The sequence below is a fragment of the Cynocephalus volans genome, chromosome 2, assembly GCF_027409185.1.
Source record: "Cynocephalus volans isolate mCynVol1 chromosome 2, mCynVol1.pri, whole genome shotgun sequence".
Taxonomy (NCBI): domain Eukaryota; kingdom Metazoa; phylum Chordata; class Mammalia; order Dermoptera; family Cynocephalidae; genus Cynocephalus; species Cynocephalus volans.
Genome location: NC_084461.1, coordinates 177,616,512 through 177,635,841, shown reverse-complemented (window position 1 = coordinate 177,635,841; position 19,330 = coordinate 177,616,512). Strand labels below are relative to the sequence as shown.

General features: G+C 51.0%; 1 protein-coding gene across 1 annotated transcript in view; it reads right to left on the bottom strand.

Moving 5' to 3' along the window:
* Nucleotides 1-19,330, bottom strand: part of GALNT9 (polypeptide N-acetylgalactosaminyltransferase 9) — a 154,820-nt gene that overhangs the window by 8,953 nt on the left and 126,537 nt on the right. Inside the window, exon 7 of the mRNA XM_063087450.1 lies at nt 1,174-1,359. Within this exon, the coding sequence (XP_062943520.1) occupies nt 1,174-1,359 (186 nt within the window). The remainder of the gene's footprint in view (nt 1-1,173; nt 1,360-19,330) is intronic.

The window sequence follows — 19,330 nt, the reverse complement described above, 5'->3', positions numbered from 1 at the left end:
TATGCCCAGCTCCAGCTTCCTGCCAGCAGTAGCAGATGCCCACAAGGCCTCTGGGCCCCACTCCCCATGGTGCTGGCAGAGCCCCTGGCTGTGGGTCACGGGTGGGGAGGGGCAGCCACCGTGGCTCCAGCAGGCAGCCTGGAGCCTCAGGATTTCATGGCTTTCTCCTCTAGGATCCTGCAGAAGCCTGGTTATATTTGGCTCTGCCACGTAATAGCTGTGAGTCCTTGAGTGAGTGACTTAACCTCTCTGTGCCTCAGTTTCCCTATCTATTGAGTGTGGAAATAGGAGGATTGTCACAAGGGCTCTATCCACCACTATTATTACTGCTGTAGTGACTGCCACTGTGAAGCTCTAGCTCACTGGAATGTGCTCAGCACAGGGTGGGGACGCTGCACAGTGCGGGGGCTGTGGTCCCCAGGACACTCTTACTCCAGGGCAGCATCTACAGCCACCCAGTGCCCAGTCTCCAGCACCCTGGAGGCTTTGCTCACCAGCTTAAATAAGCATAAACAACTGGGGGACGGGCTTCCTGGCAGGAGGCCTGGCTTGCTCGGCATCCCAGCGGCTGCTGAAATGGGCCATGGCAGGTGAGAGCCCCGATGTTCCAGGAGTGCCTCCCCACCTCTGTGACCCTGCTGTACCTATCGATGGCACCTGAGGCTGCATTCCTGGGAGCCCTGAGTCTGGTGGAGGATCCTGCTGCCAGATGCCTGCTAAGGGTACAGTCCCTGCTCTGGATAGTGGTTCTCAGGTGCTGGTGGTGCTGGCAGGTCCTGGAGCTCCTTTCCCAGCAGGTGGTGGTGGGCCCGAGGACCCCACATTTCCATCAGCTCCACTTTGAGAGCCAGCGCGCTGGATGGTGGTGCCTGCTGTGGGCCATAGTTACTGGCAGGGCCACAAGGCTGCACGTGCTCCCTGCTGGTCTGGTTACTGCTTCCAAGTGGCAGACTGGTCTGAGGTGGCTGCTACTACTGCTGCAGTGGATTGTGGGTGCGGCCAGCCTTCATCCACTTCTGACCACCAGTGCACTTGCAGCCAGGAAAATGTCATCTACCAAACTGGGTCGAGTGTGACCGTGCTGGCCTGGCCCTGGATGGACTCTAGCTTGGATTCCCTCATGAGGCTATAGGTGGGCCACCCCTCCCCAGTCCAGACCAGTGCCTGGCTTACCGTCATGGGGATGTTCCAGGCCATGTACACGTGGGACTTGAAGTCGTCCATCCACACCTCGGCCGCCCGCAGCGCATTGCGCTTTGCGTAATAGTCGATGTCGTTGTTGTAGGGCTTCTTGGTGCGCTCAATGTGGGCCACGCGAGAGCAGGGCAGCACCTCCATGCTGCCACCACACTGCCACACCTGTGCGGATAGAGGTGTGGGCTGTGGGGAAGCCACCCCTCTGTCTCCGGGCGTCCCCTGTTCACAGGCCTGGGACACACCCTCCCGAGGGCACCTGCACCACTGTGGGCCTGGTGGATCCCTGGGGGTCTGTTTTCAGGGGAGGATGGCCAGAGAGAAGGGCAGGCTTTGAGCATGTCCTCCAGAGCCTGCGCACAGGCGATCTCCTCTTTGGGATTTCCTACCAAATTTGACTTCCCTTGCACGTTCCATGACTGGGGGATTCTTTGATTCCAGCCACCCCACACTTAGCTATTTTCCCTTCCCGGTGGCCCCCATCCCACCCCCACTCAGTGCTGTTCTGTGCAGAGAACCCCCACCAGCCACTCCCCCACACAACCCCCCAGCCAGCGTGAATAAACCCATCTAATTTTAAAAGAGCCACTTGCTATGCGAGCACAGCTTCAAGCATCCTGAATAAACATATGATCTTCATCTAAATGAGAAGTCTGAGCAGCGCGCTTCCTCTGCACGTAAAACTCCTCCAAGCCCCTAAGTTTCTGGATGGGATGAACACTGAAATCTGTACACTGAGATAGCAGATGGTCCTTCCCACTGTGGGGGCCCTCCTCCAATCTGCTGGAGGCCTGAACAGGATAAAAAGGCTGAGTAAGGGGGAATTCCCTCTTTCTGCCTGTCTTTGAGCTGGGACATTGGTCTTCTTTTGCTTTCAGACTTGGACTCGGACAGGAATTTATACCATCGGCTCTCCTGGATTTCCAGATTCCCAGCTGCAGACCCTGGGACTTCTCAGCCTCCCCACTGTGTGAGCCAATTCCTTATGGTAAATCTATATCTTCATCTATATTTATATCTGTATCTATGTCTATATCTACATCTACATTTGTATTTATATCTGTATCTACATCTACATTTATATCTATATCTACATCTACACCTGTATCTATATCTAAATCTACATCTGTATCTGTATCTATAGCTCCATATGAATCTACATCTACAGCTGTATCTATGTCTATAACTGTACCTACATCTACATCTACATCTGCATCTGCGTCTGTATCTATATCTGCATCTGCGTCTGTATCTATATCTGCATCTGTATCTGTATCTGTATCCATATCCTATTGGTCTGTCTTTCTGCTGAACCCTAGTGCCCTGTCCTGTCCTATGCTTGCCTATCCCCTCTGTGCCATCTCACTGAAGACGTGCTGGTGCGACCTGCCAGGTTGACTGACAGTGAACAAGGGGGCTGCAGAGGAGATGGCGTTATCAGGGGAGGCGGGGGAAGGTCTCCAGACCCCTGCCCTTTGCCCGAAGGAAACAGGACAAAGGAAGCACCGCAGGCCAGCAGGAAGCAGCTTCGGAATTCTCCATCCACCACATGCTTGGCACCATTGCCACCGCCGCAGCCTCCTGAGGGGCCTCCCTGCTTCTGCAGTGGTCCCTCCTTGCCCCTTCTCAGTGTAGAGGCCACAGGGACCCTGGCAGCACTCACGCTGAGCCATCCAGTGCCTGATTGCACCCTGGGAAAGCAAAGTGCCTATTGGAGCTCATGATGCCCGCCCTCCCACTCCCCCGGCTCATCCTCCCCTGGCCACAGGCCTCAGTACCCCAACAGGCCCACCACAGGGCCTTTGCATAGGCTGTTCCCACTCCTGGAACACTCTTCCCAGGTCCCTGTGCTCCTGGCTGCCTTGCCTTCTCCCAACCTTTGCTCGAACATTGCCGGCACCGTGAGCCCCTCCTGATTTCCCGTCCTGGCTTTGAGGACCACGTAGCTTTTGTGACCTAATACAAGACACCATTTCCTGATGATCCATGGTGGTTCCTGCCACTTTTGTTCATGTGGCACTCCCCGCACCCAAAACGAGGCCCAGTGCACAGTAGGCACTCAGTAAATAGCTGTGGGATGAATGCATTCCCCTTTAGCAACCTGACAGTGACTTATAGACCTATAGACCAGTTCTGCCCAATAAGACTTTCTGCAGTGATGGGACATTCTAGATCTGATATTTAATGTTAAGCTATTTAAGATGAATTTTATGTAGCCACATGTGGCCAGTGGCTATGGTACTGAACAGTGCAGTTACAGGCAAGATGTTCTAAGGGCTTCCCTGGAGCTGGCTCCGTGGCATTCAGACTTCAGGATATATGAGGCTTGTCAGACATGGATCCTGTGTGCTGAGCTTGGGGGCTTACAGGACCCCCGTGAGCCTTCTCTTCAGAATCCCAGCCCCTTCTTGAGTAAAACGCAGTCACGGGCATCTTGGCTCTTGGGTGCCACCTTCATCTTTAGAGGGAACCCAAGTGACACCAGCCCTTCTCCTTGGCACAGGGGAGTTGGGGTTGCCCCTGCCAGCCTCCGTCATCAGCTGAGGCCGTATGGCTGGTGAGCTTGGTGCTACTCGATCCCTGGCTCAGACCCCAGATGACCAAGGCCTTAAGGGGCATCTGGAATATTCCCTAACCTGCTGGGTGCACTCAGGTGTAGTCTGGCTATTTAGGTGCTCCTAGCTCAGGAATTACAAAGCGAATGAATGAAACGCCCGCTCACTTGGTGAGCGACCCTATTTCTAACTCCCTGCAAAACGGGAAAAAGCATCCTCACCAGACCCCTGTGAATTCTCAGCACAAACATCATTCTGGAACATAGGGTCCCTGCACCCGAGCAGCTCTCTTTTCTGTTGTCTTAGAGTTAATGACCTTGTAATTTTTCATATATTTTGATACAAGGGACCAATACATTAGCTGACTGGCAGAATTATTTCCTGCTGTGTTCCCTGGGAGATTGATGTTTATGCAAGAGAGAGAATTTAAAGGCTCTACGATCACAGCTCTAAGGGAAACAGTTTAACCTCTCTATAAATTCCAGATAAAACTGGCAATAAATTCTCTACTCTGCAGGCCAGAGGAGAACAATGCCCCAGACCCTAAGGACCAGGACTCCTTTGGGAGCCAAAGGCACATGATGCAGCACTTGGGGGGCTCGTGAGGGGGCCGAGGTCCCCAGGCCCTGTGCTCCTGGCTGCCCTGGAGGAAGATTTGGTGAAGGACTCCCGGAGCCTGGCACAGTGCTCCTTGCCAAGAGCAGTCAAGGTTGAGAGGGGACAGCAGGGGCCAGGGCTGAGCTAGGACCTGGAGTCCCCCTTCAGCGTCTGTCTTTGTGGCTGTTCCCGTCGAGAAGTGCATGCTACTGCCCCATCCCTTGGTCACATGATTTGCTTGGACTAACAGAATGGGGCGGAACTGACCAAGCGCCAGGTCCAAGCATGGGCCTCAGGTGATGTTCTCACTCCCACTCTCTGTCTTGAGACCTGGCCACCACCATGAGAACAAGCCTGGGCAGCCCGTGGAGGACGAGAGAGCACATGGAGCCAAGCTGAGCCCCCTCCTCTCCACCCCAGACTGGCCAGCCCAGCTGAGAGCAGAGCTCCACTGCTGGGCACCCACCTCACGGCCAGCCAGAGAATCGTGGGCTAAGCAACGCTGTCTTGAGCCATAAGGTTTTGAAGTGGTTTGTTAGGCGGCCAGTAGCTGACTGATGGAGGCCATGTCAGCAGACACAGCTGGCCACAATCCTTGCTCTGTGGTTTCCTTGCATGCAGTAGATGCTCAGTGAGTACTAGTTAATGCTAGTTACTAGCCATGCATCCTACTTATTTATGCCCATTGTCTTGGGGTAACTGTTGACAGTACCTCCACTAACTCTCAAGAGTGTCCTGGTTTGGGTGAGGAAGCAGATATGAGGGGTCTTCAAAAAAGCTCATGGAAAGATTTGTATTATCTTTTAATTCTATTTTTCCACGAACTTTCTGAAATGTCCTCATATAGGGTCACCTCAGTGACATCTTTGTGTCCTATGCATTATGTGAGGGGGGCAGAAGTCCAAGAAGGACTCGGATGAGGAGGCGGTGGATCTCATACTGTGGGGCCAGCAGTGGGGGGCGGCCATCCCTCCACAGCCGTCCCCGGGGCTCTCACCTACCGGCCCCGGCGGGGGTGCTCCAGTGAGAGGGGAGGAATGGAGAGGAGCCTCCTGCTGCTGCGGGGGGTTAGATCAAACGTCACTTCTGCGGATGGAGGATTGATGTCACCTACTGGTGAGGCGGGCATGTGGTGCCGAGGGCACGGAGTCTCAGGGTGAGACTGTCGTATGAAGGAGGAGCTATCCTGGCCGTTTGCCGTTCTGGAAAACCATAGCAATAGATATTTGCTGGGTTCTCTTCATGGTGCTGGGGACTTGGTGAGGACACACCACTTCCCTCATGAAACCACGTCTGGTGGCAGAGGCAGGCAGTTGTCCATACCACGCCGATGATGTGTCCACGCAGCTCTGATGATGAGAGATTGTGCCGTGAGGCCTTGGTCAGGGAGTCAGTGAAGCCTCCCCAGAGCAGCGACCTCTTGGCTGAGAGGGGAGGTGAGTGGGAACTCACCAGCTGTGAGAGCACTTTTGAAATGCACGGGAAGTACAAAGACATGGTGCAAGGCCAGGGCTTGGTCCCTCTGAGGCCACGGGGCAATGTGGCCTGGTGCAGAGAGCACACGTGGGTAGGGCATGTGCAAGCCAAGGACAGAGCCATGGGCAAGGGACAGATAAGTGGGGTCCTGTAGAGCATCTTTGGTATTTTGGTTTTTACATATCATCAGCTTGGCCGCTGCTATATGGACAACAGATGGATGGGGGCAAGAGTGGGAGGCATTGTCTCTGTGGGACACGAGAGAGCCATGGTTCCAGACACTGCTGAGTGCTCAAGTTGCATCCACAACCCCATGAATTTCCAGCTTCCTCTGCAGCTAGAGGTAGCCTTGTGACATAGTTCTGGCCCATGAGGTATAAGCAGAAGTCTCAGAATGGGGCTTTTGGGAAAGCTCTGTCCTATGCTGATGTTTTTAAAGAATGGGAGAGACTCAGCTGGCAGGCACCTTTGCCCCATTTTCATTCTTTTTGTTAGAAATGTGGACGTGAGGTCTGGAGGTGTGGCAGCCATTTTGTGACCATGAGGTAACAGACATGAGCCAGCCTCAAAACCTACATAATAAAGATGGCAGATGGAAGGTTAAAAAGAGCCTGAGCTCCAGTGGTCATCGTAGAGTGGCCATATCAGCTCTATGCCTTATAAGACACAAAAATCTCTATCTGTTCAACCCTCAGTTATGAGGTTTTCTGCTGCTACATTCTTCACCGATAAAGCTGGACCAGAAGAGCAGCAGTGGATGAAGAGAAACCACATCAGGGTAGGTGGGGGATTAACCTTCTCCTTACTACAGATGAAAATAGGAACTGAGGCACAGAGTGGTTAAGTAACATATCCAAAGTCACACAGCTGGTTTGAGGTGGGGCAGGGAGCCCTAATAATTGTGCTAAGCCCCTGAAGTTGCTTCTTCCTGAGGAGCTGGGAAGGTGTCACTGAGTGGAGCCACATGATCTAAGTGTAACTGTCACACCCACCCTGTGTTGCAACCACTAATTATCTCAATCAGCTTGGTAAATTGCCACCCAAACAAACAGCAAGCACAAGAGAGAGGCACAGGTGTCAGGTCCCCTGGCAGCTGCTCAGGGAAAGAGTTCAGAGACAGGGCACCACCCCCAGGAAGCAGGGGAGACCCCGCCCAACACAGCCCCAACAGTTCTCCCTGACGGCTCCACATGCCCTTGCTGATTCTGAGAGGTGGAATTCCAAAGCGGCAGCCGTCTCTTGCCCTGGGAATAAGAACTAGCCCTTAACAGATTCTGCAATAATTCCCTGTCAGTGCAGGTGCAGCAAACGGCTTATTCATTATCTCCTGGAGTGAGACAATGGAACTTATTCACTGGAAGGAGGGTTAGATTTGGAAACGCCACTCCCTACAACCTGGCAATGTGAATCCACCGACACGTGCCTTGAACGTGAGCCTGTGTGCTAGATTAAGACCACTGCCCTGGGCCTCAGTCTCTGAAGGGGACGCTGCCACCTTCTAAGGCCATAGCGTCAACAAGGCAGGAGGGCTTTCCCTGGGCAGCGGCGCTCTTGAAGCCTTTATTTAGAAACAAGTTGCCATTCCTCTTGCTCTCTTCCCCATTTTCTTCACGCCCCCTCCCCCCCATGATCAAAATGACATTTTTCTAGAGTGCCCTGCTATTAAAAATCCAGCATTCCTGCAGCACGAGCCCGAGAGTGGAAAACGATTACCAGGCTGCATAGCTCTGCCTCCCATCTGCAGGCGACGGAAAGGGAATGTGTCTCTACATCATTTTTATGGAGCAGCTTTTCTGGACTCTGAGTTCATTTAATTCTGCCACACAGCCTCCCGCAGTGAGACACGTGGAAGCCCCCATCGCCGGTCCTGGCTGTTCCCTGACCCTTCCCGTCTCTGCCAGGCGCCGAGCTGTCTCCACCGCATGGGTGCCTGGTGAATGCCGCGGGTGTGCTGGGCAGTGGCTCCCTAACTTTGCTATGCTCTGGAATCACCCTGGGAGGGGGTTAAAATCCCGCAGTCCAGGCCTCAGCCCCTCCAGCCACCTCAAAAACTTGGTGGGACTGGGCATGAGACCCTGTCAGAGCTTCCCTGTGACTATAAACCCGCCTCATTCCAGGGTCCTCGCTGCGGAGCAGGAGCATGCACGGGGCTCTCTGACCCACCTCAGGGCTGCTCTCGCCTCTTCCTGAAGAAGGCGACCTCCTTGGGCCGGACCCCTAGGGGGAACACTGGGCACAACCCCTGCCTGGAGCATTCAGCATCTCAGCATCCCTTGCCCCCTGGATGGTGCTCTTCTCTGAGACCCTTCCCCAGGCCAGCCCATCCTCCTCCTGGTCACCATCGCTTGCCCCATTCCCAAAAGTCCCTTAAACTAGTCAGAACTTACCCATGATGGCCCCTGTGCCAAGCGGAATGCTGCCTACCTCTTCCTTCAGTCTCTGCCTGTAGCAATCAGAAATATGCATTTGGGATTGCTAATTTGCAAAAATAGCATCCTTGTGTTTTTAGGAAAATATGCTATTTTTACTTAAAATATCACACACACACATAAATCTGGAGAATGACAAACTGTTGACCGTGGTTATTGTGGTAAGAGAATGCTTTCATTTCCTATACTGCATTTCTGTAATATTTGAATTTTAAAAGTGAGAATATATTGCCTTTATTACCTGAAAATAAAGCAAAGACATGTTAATAGTACTCTTGACTTCTCCACTATGCTTAATCTCACCATAGCCTCCCTGGACCCTAAAGGCTACACCAAACACAACATCTTCCATTTCTAGATGATCACAAGAAAACCCTCTGAAGCCGTCTGGAAAACAAACCACAGCAATGGTGAATTGATCTACTTATTAGGTCAAACCATATGAAATTGCCTTTGTGTTGGCCAAAAACAGTTGAATATCAGCAATTTCATGTGCCTCAACGTAATAGTCCATTCACCTACCCATCTGCTTACCCATCCATCCACCCATCCACCCACCTGTCTGCCCACCCACCCACCCACACATCCACCCACACATTCTTGTATCCATCCTCTATTTATCTTAGCTATTATTTTTACTGAATATTCACACTGAGAAAGGCGCCATGCCCAGAGCTTTACATAACATTTCTCACCTAATCATCACAGTAACCATCTGAGGTAGGTCTTATCAAGCCTGATTTAACAAATGAGGAAACAGAGGCATGGAAAGGTTAAATAATGTGCCCAAAGTCACACAGCTGGTGAATGGGGCAGCCAGAATTCAAACTCCGTTCAGCCTGACTCAGAACCACATGCCCACAACGCACTCTCCCCATCGTGCAGCTCAGGAGCGTGGCGTGGCCAGCCATGACGTTACGTTGTATTTACTCAGACACTGGATATTGCTGTGAAGGTGTCCGTGGGTGGGAACAATGCCTTTAAGCAGGTGACTTTCAGTACAGCCGGTTAACCTCCATAACAGGGTGGGCCTCATCCAATCCGTCAAAGGCCTTGGAAGCAAAGACTGAGGAGTCTCTGAGACAAAGGATGTGCTCAAGACTATAATGTGGAAACCTGGCCAGAATCTCTAGCCTGCTGGCCACCCTCAAAATGTCAGACCTGCAGCCGCACAGCCCTGTGAACAGCTTTTACGATAAACCAGCCCCTCTTCACACACATGCACGCATGCACACATGCACACACACTGGTTCTGTTCCTTTGGAACCCTGACTGATGCACCAGGCAGATGTGCACAGGAAGACTGCTACCATGTTTGAGTGTGGTGTGAGGTGACGGCAGCCGTGGGGTGTGGACGTCTGCAGCCAAGCAGCTTTTTCTACTGGCTGGCAGCAGTGGGGGCCCAGCCCCCGCCATGTTGAGGTCTCCTAGGTCTCCTTTCTGTCTCCTGATCCCTGGCAGGGGTTTGCTGTAGCACCCAGCACCGCTCACATTTGGCTCAGCATCCCAGTGGGAAGATAGCAGGTGTGGGGAGGGTGGCATTTCCTCCCGAGATGGCTCTGCCAGGCCTGAGGCTCTGTCCACTGGACACAGATGCATTTGCAGGATGAATCTTGATCCTGTGGGGCAGTGGTCATTGCAACAGGGGCCCCATCCCTCTGCCAGTGTCCTCCCCAGCTTGCCATAGCCCGGGGCTGCCTTCCTCACGGGGTTGCCTGCTGGCCTGGGCATTGGAGGAGGGACAGCTCAGCTGCCCACACCTCTCCACACCTCTCGCCCTTCTGCTTAGCTGCCTCAGGTGAGAAACATACACTTTCCTGATGGGGCCCCTCCAGGTTGTGATTTTTTTCTCACTTGGACAAAAACAAAACCTCTGCTGGGAAAGAGGATGGGGCAGTGCTGTCAGGAGACTGGCAGGAGCTAAAGCAGCCCAGCTCATGGGTGGAAAATGAACACGTACACATGCACACACACACACATGCACAAGCACAAGCGAAAACACACCCACACACCCACATACACACACATGCATGCATACACACAGGCAAGAACACACATACATGCACACACAAAAACCCACCCACATACTCACACACATGCAAACACACCCAGCACTCACACACACACACACACACACACATACACAAATGCACCAGCAGACTCATACTCACACATACGCATTCACCAACATGCAACATAATGACACGTGTGCACATGTGCACTCAGTTGTCCTTCCTGCTACCTCGTGGTGGTCGCCGCCAGGGCAGTGCCATGTGCAATGTGCAGTGGTTCTGTGGAACAGCCCCACGTCCAGGGGAGGGGTGCTTGGGAGGGACCTGAGGACCACCGCCACGGCTCTGCCTTCCCCAGGCACACCAGGGCCCAGGGTGGTGCAGCACTGGCTCCTGGAGAAGAAGGCACACATGTCCAGAAGCGAAGGGAAGATCCTCGAGTGAGTCCAGCAGACTCGTGCTGACCCCACGTCCCAAGGAGGCGGCCCCTACATACAAGCACAGCTGCATCCCACAGGTGGGACATGGCAGGTGGGACATGGTGGTTCGTACATGCACTCTGAGACCTGGCCCGGCTGAGCGTCCTCATTACCGCAGCTCCAGTCCAGCCCATTTAATTAATTAATTAATTAATTTTTTAAAAGATGACCGGTAAGGGCATCTTAACCCTTGACTTGATGTTGTCAGCACCACGCTCTCCGAAGTGAGCAAACTGGCCATCCCTATATAGGGATCTGAACCCATGGCTTTGGTGTTATCAGCACCACACTCTCCCAAGTGAGCCATGGGCCAGCCCCAGTCCAGCCCATTTAAAAGACATTTGGGAGGAATTGCTGCCAGAATGCCCTTGAATTCCCAGGCCCTGAGTCAGAGGCGGCATTGGTGGCTTCTCAGCCAAACTGGGGTAACAGAAATCAGTAGGTTACATCAATGACCTGCCTGGAATCCTCAGTTCTCTCTTGCACAATTTGTAGGTGACACACAGAGGCTCTTGGTGACAAAAATAATTCCTCACATGCCAAGCTGCAATCTTATCAGCCCTTCTGCCTGGCGGCTAACCCTGTGCGCCGGGTCCATTCTGGTTTCTCAGTCAAGGCCAGGACAGAACGTGTCACACCCTCTGATGTGAGTGTGGCCCTGGGCTCCTGGCAAAGCTGTTTTTTGGTAGCTGCTGTAATGCAGGACAGGACAAGCTCATCTGAGGGGCAGACATCTTCCTCCACTTCCCGAGGAGTACTGGCCCTTGCTGGGTTCTGGTGAGGGCTAGGATGGCATGGTCCCAGGGACTGCTTGGTGACCCCATGTTTGCTGGCTGGGAATGAGGAGCTGTCCCTTTGCCGTATCAGTCAGGATAGACTAATTTCCCTAGCCGATGACCCGAATCTCACTGGATCAGCACCACAGCTACTGTGTGGCTCACGGCACAGCATGAAGAAAGCCAGCCAGCTGCAGGGGGGCTGCTCCACACCGCCACACAGGACGCACAGGCCTGGTTGATGCACGGGAGAGAGAGAGGAGCAGGAAGAAGAGTGCGATCCCATTGCATGGGAGGCCCCGTGAAACAGAAGAGAAGGACTTGTGCTGCCTGGAGACAGATGCAGAGGGAGGCCGGGACAGCCCAGCTCCATCCCTCTCTCCTCTGGAGGCCTGCGACATTTGTTGGTATTTTGGGGCTCCCCCTGGGAGGGGTCACTCCGGTGGGAGAGGATGTGCCCCAGCAGCAGATGCTGCGCTTCACTCCTCTATCCACACCAGAAGCTCCTCCGCACGGCCATAGACAGAGTGGGGAAGTTGGGCCTCGGGGTGGCCCCCCCATCTTATCGCCCTCCTCCCAGCATGGCAGGGGGGGGTTGGGGTCTGTCCCAGGCCTGCAGCGCCCATTGCCGGCTTCCCCCTGGCTCTTCCCCGGGCGCCTTCTCTCCTGAGATCCATCTACCCACCATCTACCTATCCACCATCCATCCATCCATCCACCTATCCACCCACCCACTCACCCACCATCCACCCACCCACCCATCTGCCATACACCCACAGGCCCATCCACCATCCATCCACCCTTCTATCCATCCATCCACCATCTACCATCCATCCATCCACCCATCCACCCATTTATCCACCCAACTATCCATCCATCCGTCCATCCATCCATCTACCTGCATTAGTTCATACAACCAGCATCACTCTGTCTATCACTGTGCAAAACTGTATTATCAAGATGAAGAAGCTTGGTGTTCCTCACCCAGGCCTCCAGGCATAAAGCTTGTATACACCAGAGGTCCAGGATGAGGCTGATTGGAACCCAAGCACCCTGCCCCACAGGTTATCTTACCTGGTGCAAACCCAAGAGGAACCCACCCAGCATTTTCCTTTTGGTGGTATGGAATTCCCCCTTTAACAAAAACCAGGGCTTTGTATTCACTCTGGAGAAAACTGTGTGCATCATTTTTAGAGATTTCTCACTGAACCTGATTTTTAAAAGAGATTTACAATCTGCTCAATGGCCCCTCCCCTCGGGCCCAGGTCCAGTTTTGGGAAATAATAATTCCTCCAGTGCAGTCTGGGCAGACGCCTCCCACTCGCCACGCAGACGCCGCGCTCTGCAGGAGCGATCCATCTCTGGGGGCAGAATTTGATTGGATTTAGCTTTGGAAAGGCAAATCCCTTCTCCCAGGGCTCAGTTAGGCTCAATTTATCAATTTTTGACAAGAAACCATCTCTTTCTGGACTACCTGAGACTATATATACACACAGATGCTATAAAAACAGCTGTTTCAGTGCCAGACCCACAGAAACTTCTGAGCAGGGTCTGAATTCCAAATTCTTCCCATTTGTTTCCTTCAACACTTTGAACATCCCAAACAAATGAAAAGAGAAAAATAGTTTCTTCCTTCCAAACAAGAGATGTTCAAAGTGTGGTCCCTGAACCAGCAGCATCAGGGTCTCCCCGAACTCCCAAGAAATGCAAATTCTCAGGCCCCACTTGGGGCTCGATGAATCAGAAACCCTGGGGATGAGGCCTAGCAAGCTGCCTTCGCCAGCCCTCTAGGGGTGCTGACTCTGGTGAAGTTTGTGGACAGCAGCACTCGATGTCCTCCCCCACCTCATCAAGACCTTCAGCTCTCAGCACAGTATCTGTCCCTGAAGCTCTGTCCCTTCAGCACTGTTTCAGGGCAGAACCATATCAGGTTGCTTTTTCTGTGATGTGCTTCTGTCTTCAGATGGAGACAAGGCTTTAATTTACTAGACAGGCGCTTTAACCAACTACGCCACGGCGCCGCCCGTAGACAAGGCTTTAATTTAGGTCATGATTTCTGTGGAACTGAGCTCTGCTGTAGCTGGATGAAATGAAGAGGAAGACATCTAGTCAATACTGTGGATATGGAAATCTCCCCTGTTGCTCCAAAAGTATAGAAATGATATATAAATTATTTTAAAGGTTAAAAGTATATGCTAGAAAATAAGACGAAATTCTCCATAGCTCAGAAAGAGCAGAAACCCACTGGCATGTGTGGTGTTGAAGCTATGAGGACTGGCTTCTAACCCTCATGGTGGGCAGGGACTGAAGGTGCAGTTAGGGTCCCTGCACAGATCCCGGGGCTGGGACTAGACTCCCGGGGGTGAAAAGAAGCTTTAGCCAGCTCCAATAAATCCCTGGGGTTGCAGCCAGAAATAATCCATGGGGAGAGGCCGCAGCGCCTGGAACCAGGTTAATGTGATGCTTGGGAAGTGGAGCTGGGATATCTCCTTTGGGTGAACACCATGCTTTTAATTTCAGAATCATGGATCAGGGGGTGCTGGGAAGAGATAATTTGAAACTTCCTCCCAGGAATGAGTGATCATGGAGTGAAGATACAGCTCCCGTAAAAGATGAGCTCTCAAAAAAGTTACAAAGCACACAGGAAATCCAACCCCAGGAGAGTCAGCCAAGAAATCCAACAGGACGCGTGAATTTGAACCCAAGAAAACAGAAAACAAGGAATAAATTAAAAAGGACTTAAGAGGACTGTTAGAATTTCCAAAGACATGTGGAAACAAAGGAAAAGCATTCACCAAAATCAATGAGCATGAAGTTATGAATCAAAAGAGGCAGTTACAAAAAAGAAAAATCGGGTATGAAAATGCCAGTGGAAGAAGGCCTCATAAATATAAAATGTAGTCATCTAAATTAAGAATCAAAGCTAGATAAGTGACTGAATAGCCATCTGGAAATGGCTGAAGACAGAATTTGTTAATTGGAATGTTGAACTGGGGAAATTTCCCAGAACACACCATAGAATGATCAAGAGAGAGGAAATGTAAAAGAAATATCAGGAAACCTGGAGGATAGATTGGGATGCCCCATCAGATATACAGTAGGATTTCCAGATCTGGTGAGGCCACATCCCAAGAAACTGAGGACCTTCCAGATTTGTAAAAGGACATGAAGCTTCAGATTGACAATGTATTCCAGGACCCAAGAAGAATAAAGGGAAAATAATCTGCAAAACAGGAGGGCTGTACGATCAGAGGAATTCAAGCCCAGAAGCCTATCTTATGGTTCGTCCTGGTGTCTTGCTGCCATGTGACATTATGTAAATTCAGCCTGTACAAATGGCATAGATTTTGGTAAAATGTTTCCGAAGTTCACATGAAGATAGTAAAAGCAAGAGAATAGCCAAGAAGATTCTAAAATAATAATGGATATGTATTCAATTGCTAAAACATTAAAATATTTTATAAAGCAATGAGATAATGGCTAAAAGCAGAAATATTAACATAGATGCAAGTCAATATATACAAGGGGTCTTGAAAAAGATCATGGAAAGATTCATATTATCTTTTAATTCTATTTCTCCACAAACTTTTTGAAGTACCCTTGTATAAGTCCTTAAAATGTGATAAAGGTGGCTTTTCCCATCAGTGGTGGAAGATGGAGTTTTAATGAATGATGTGAGAAGAATTAGTCCACTGTTAAAAAACATTATAAAGAAAGATCACAACCTTACTTATATAAAAATATATACTCCAATGGATGAAAGCTTTTAATGTGAAAAAGAACCGTAAAAGCATCAGAAGGAAGGATTTTCAAATGGCCAAGTAGGCTTTCAAGTAGACCTCTCTAAGAGTGATGGCAAAGGCTCAGTCCTGGAAAAAAGACAGACATGTTTCCATTAAAAATTCGTGTGTGTAAAAACATCACAGAGTGAAGCCAGATGACAAGCAGGGAAAGCACTTGCACCAGCAATGAAGAGTTAACATCCCCGAGGGATGAAGAGTTCTTAAAACCAGCCAGAAAACAAGGACCGCCCTAGAAAAAACTGGCAAAGGAAGAAAAACACGTGGTCAACACATGTACACGTGCTCAGATCATCAGTAACTGAGGAAATGCCAACGAAGCCACCAGCGAGGACATCCCCTGTGTGTCTGTCGTGCTTGCCAAAGTAAAAATTATATCTGCTCAGACCCCATGTGCTACAGGCCCGGGAAACAGCCTTCCTCATGCATCACTACTGAAAAACAATACACACACTCACGCACACACACATACACGCACCACACACGTACACATGCACACCACATATATACACCACACACACATGTACACACATATCACACACACACACACCACACATACAAACCACATACACACACCACACACACACAAACACGCACAACCACACACACACATGCCACACATATACACACTACACACACATACACACACCCACACACATACACCACACATGCAACACACACATACACACACCCACACATACACAACCACACATACACACACAACCACACACACACACCACACACACACGCCACACATATACACACTACACACCCACATAAACACACATACAAACCACACAGGCACAACACATATACACACCACACACACACCACATATACACACCACACATATACATACTAATACACATAAACATACCACACACATACATACACACCACAGATACACACACCATACACACATTCATACACACCACACATATACACACCACACACACTAACTACACATACACATACATACACACACTATGCACACATACACACATAAACACACACACATACAAACAACATATACATACATGCAACACACACATACACACCACACATACATAAGCACATGCACACATACTGCACACACACAAACACACATACACACACAAACCCCACAATACACACACACACATATGCAGTACACACACACATTGATACATACTACACACAGCTTTTTGGGGAAGGGGTCAGGGAGAGGATTTGTCAAATTGTCTCAAAAACCATAAAATATACAGCAATTCAATTTCTATAGATATTTATCCCAAGGAAGTAACTAGGATGTGAGGAAAGATTCAGACCCCAAAACAATCATTTCAATGCTAGATAGAATTAGAGAAACGCTAAAACCTCCTCAGAGCTGGAAACAGAGCCCCAGGGTAGCAGGGTACAGTTGAATATTGGGCTGTCATTGACGTAGGGTGTGGAATTACGGGTGAACGTCCATGACCCATGAACTGACCCAGCAGGTTATAACAAGGTTGCACATGTAAAAACAACCAAATCTGCAGTACATGTTGTACATAAATGTATACATGCATGTATAGAAAATGCTCGAATATGTGCAACAAAAGCTGTGAAAGGACAAAATTGCGGGTGATTTTAACTTTGTTCTAGTTAGTGTATCTCCAGCGTTTTTACATTAAAGAAAAAAATTCTTTTCTTTTTAAGGAAAAGTTTTTAGTTTTTATAAAGGAAAGAAAAAATGGTATTAAGAAACGTCTGCACATAACCATAATTAGCATTTATCATGGCTTGCTGTGTTCCATGCATTGAGTGCCCCCACTGCATTTAACCTTTAAACAGCCCCAGGAGCCAAGTCCTATTGTCCTCCTCAGCGAGTGGGGAAACTGAGGCTCAGAGAGAGAAGGTGGCCCAGCTGGCTAATGGGCAGATGCACGCTCCAAATGCAAGTCTCAAGGGGTCTTCTGAAGGCCCAGTGTATTCAGTGAGGCTTCTTCACAAAGGAAGCCAAGTAGACACGGGACTTACCCTCCCCCACGCGGCACCTGCTTCTCCCAGCCTGGGGGCCTGACTGATCAGCAGAGGATGGCTGGCCGGTGAGCAGGCACCTTGTGGCCACAGCCCTGCTCCGAGGGATGCTGGGGAGAGGGGATGTCCTTACATTATCAGGCCAACAACCCACCTGTGACTAGAACAAGCTCTTCCTGAAAGCGGCTCTACAGAACAAGACAGGGCTTCACGGCTCCCTCCTCATCCTCTCCCCTCTGCCCACCGCACATGGAGAAGAACATGCACTGTGTCCCTCTGATGTTGGACTCCAGGACTCTCTTTCCTCGAGTCTGGGCGGCAGAGCAGCCACGAGAATACCTCCCTCTGTTCCTCCCGCCAGTAACGGTGACACTGCTCTGCCTCTGGCGAGACCAGGTTTAACAGGATCTTGGATAAATCCACTCTTGGGAGTACGGGGCAAAACCACCACCTGGGCCCCCAAAGTTTCCAGTGCTAATGCAGCCCCTTGATGGGGTGGGACTCGGGGTCCAGTAGTTGCCTTCTGAAGAAAGTTTTCCTATAATGCCCTGAGGAGCAGCCAGTGTGAAAGTTTTAAAGCGGAGAAGCAAACGATTCCAGTTTCTGTTCTGCACGTGGCTTTCCTAACTGGGACCCTTACTGCTTGATTTTGTCTTGACCTTTATTAAACCTAATGGATGCAACGGATTCATTTTCCTCTAATTGGCTCTAGGACTTTCCTCATTAGGAGACGAGCCTGGCATTTCTACAATCACAGAAATGTAAATTGGCCCAGAGACCACAGAATTACTCCTCTAATTGGGCTAAATTGATCAGAAATGCCACGTGGCCACCTGTGTTAATGACAGATCAGAAACAGCTGGGGAGCTAGGGGTGGGGATTCAGAGCACAGGGATATGTGGCTCGTGGGTCACATGCCATAGGCCAGCACATGGCCACGGGCCACTCGCGGTCTCTGCAATGTGGCCTCCCTCCCGCCAGGCACAGTACCGCCTCAGGGTCTTTGAACTGCTGTTCCCTCTGCTAGAAACACTTTTCCCTGTTAGCCACACATCTCCCTTCCTCAGTTCCCTCACATCTTCGCTCAATCACAGCGACATTTCCCTGATCTTGTCCCTTCTCTGTCCCAAGCCCTGCCCAGGCCTGTCCCTGCCCCTGTTTCTCTAGGAGCACTGACAGACCACATCTAGGCCGTGTCCATTCATCTCAGGTGAGCTCACCCAGGGGTGTTTTGCCTGCTTCCCCCACTGCTAAATCCCCAGCACTTGGAATGGTGCTCGACACCCCTGAGCATGCAGTAAGAATCTGTTCAGCTGACTGATAACTTGCTATCTTCGATGTCCCCCCACCAGCCCCCTGCTCTAGTGCTTTGCAGAGAGGCCCCTCCCCCCTTTTCCAGATGATTCATCTATTCATTCACTCAATATATTGAGCGCCGGCTGTGTGCACCCGTAGCATGCACCAGGGACAGACGGAGAACAATGCACGAGAAGATCCTATATGCTAATGGAGGCAGGAGGGCGGAGAAAGGCAGTAGAAAATACAGATGCCACCACCAAGGATAGAGATGCGCATGTGGAGAAAGCACAGCAGGGCCTTGGTGGCTGGTGCCCCGATCTCAGGGCAGGCACTGGGGCTGAGCCTGAAGGTGAGGAGGGGGCTGGCTGGGAGAGCTCCCTTGGGCTGGGCTCGGAGGGGAAGGGGAGGAGGTCAGAGTGAGTGGGAGGTGGGCAGCAGGAGAGACGGGCAGAGGGGTGGGCAGGGCCAGGCAGCAAGGGTCCTGCAGGTCACAGGGAGTTTGGGTTTAATTCTCAGTGTGAGGAGGAGCCCCTGGGGCCTTACAGGAGGGACCGGCACCATCTAATTAGGGATGTTGGAGGAACTCTGGGCTTCTGTGTAGGATGGACCCCAAGGGGAGGCTGGGGTTTTGGGGAGTGGTCATCGTCAGCATAACCCCTCCCCCACTATTGACAGCAGATCATGTAGGACGAACACCAGAGGGCAGGACATGAAC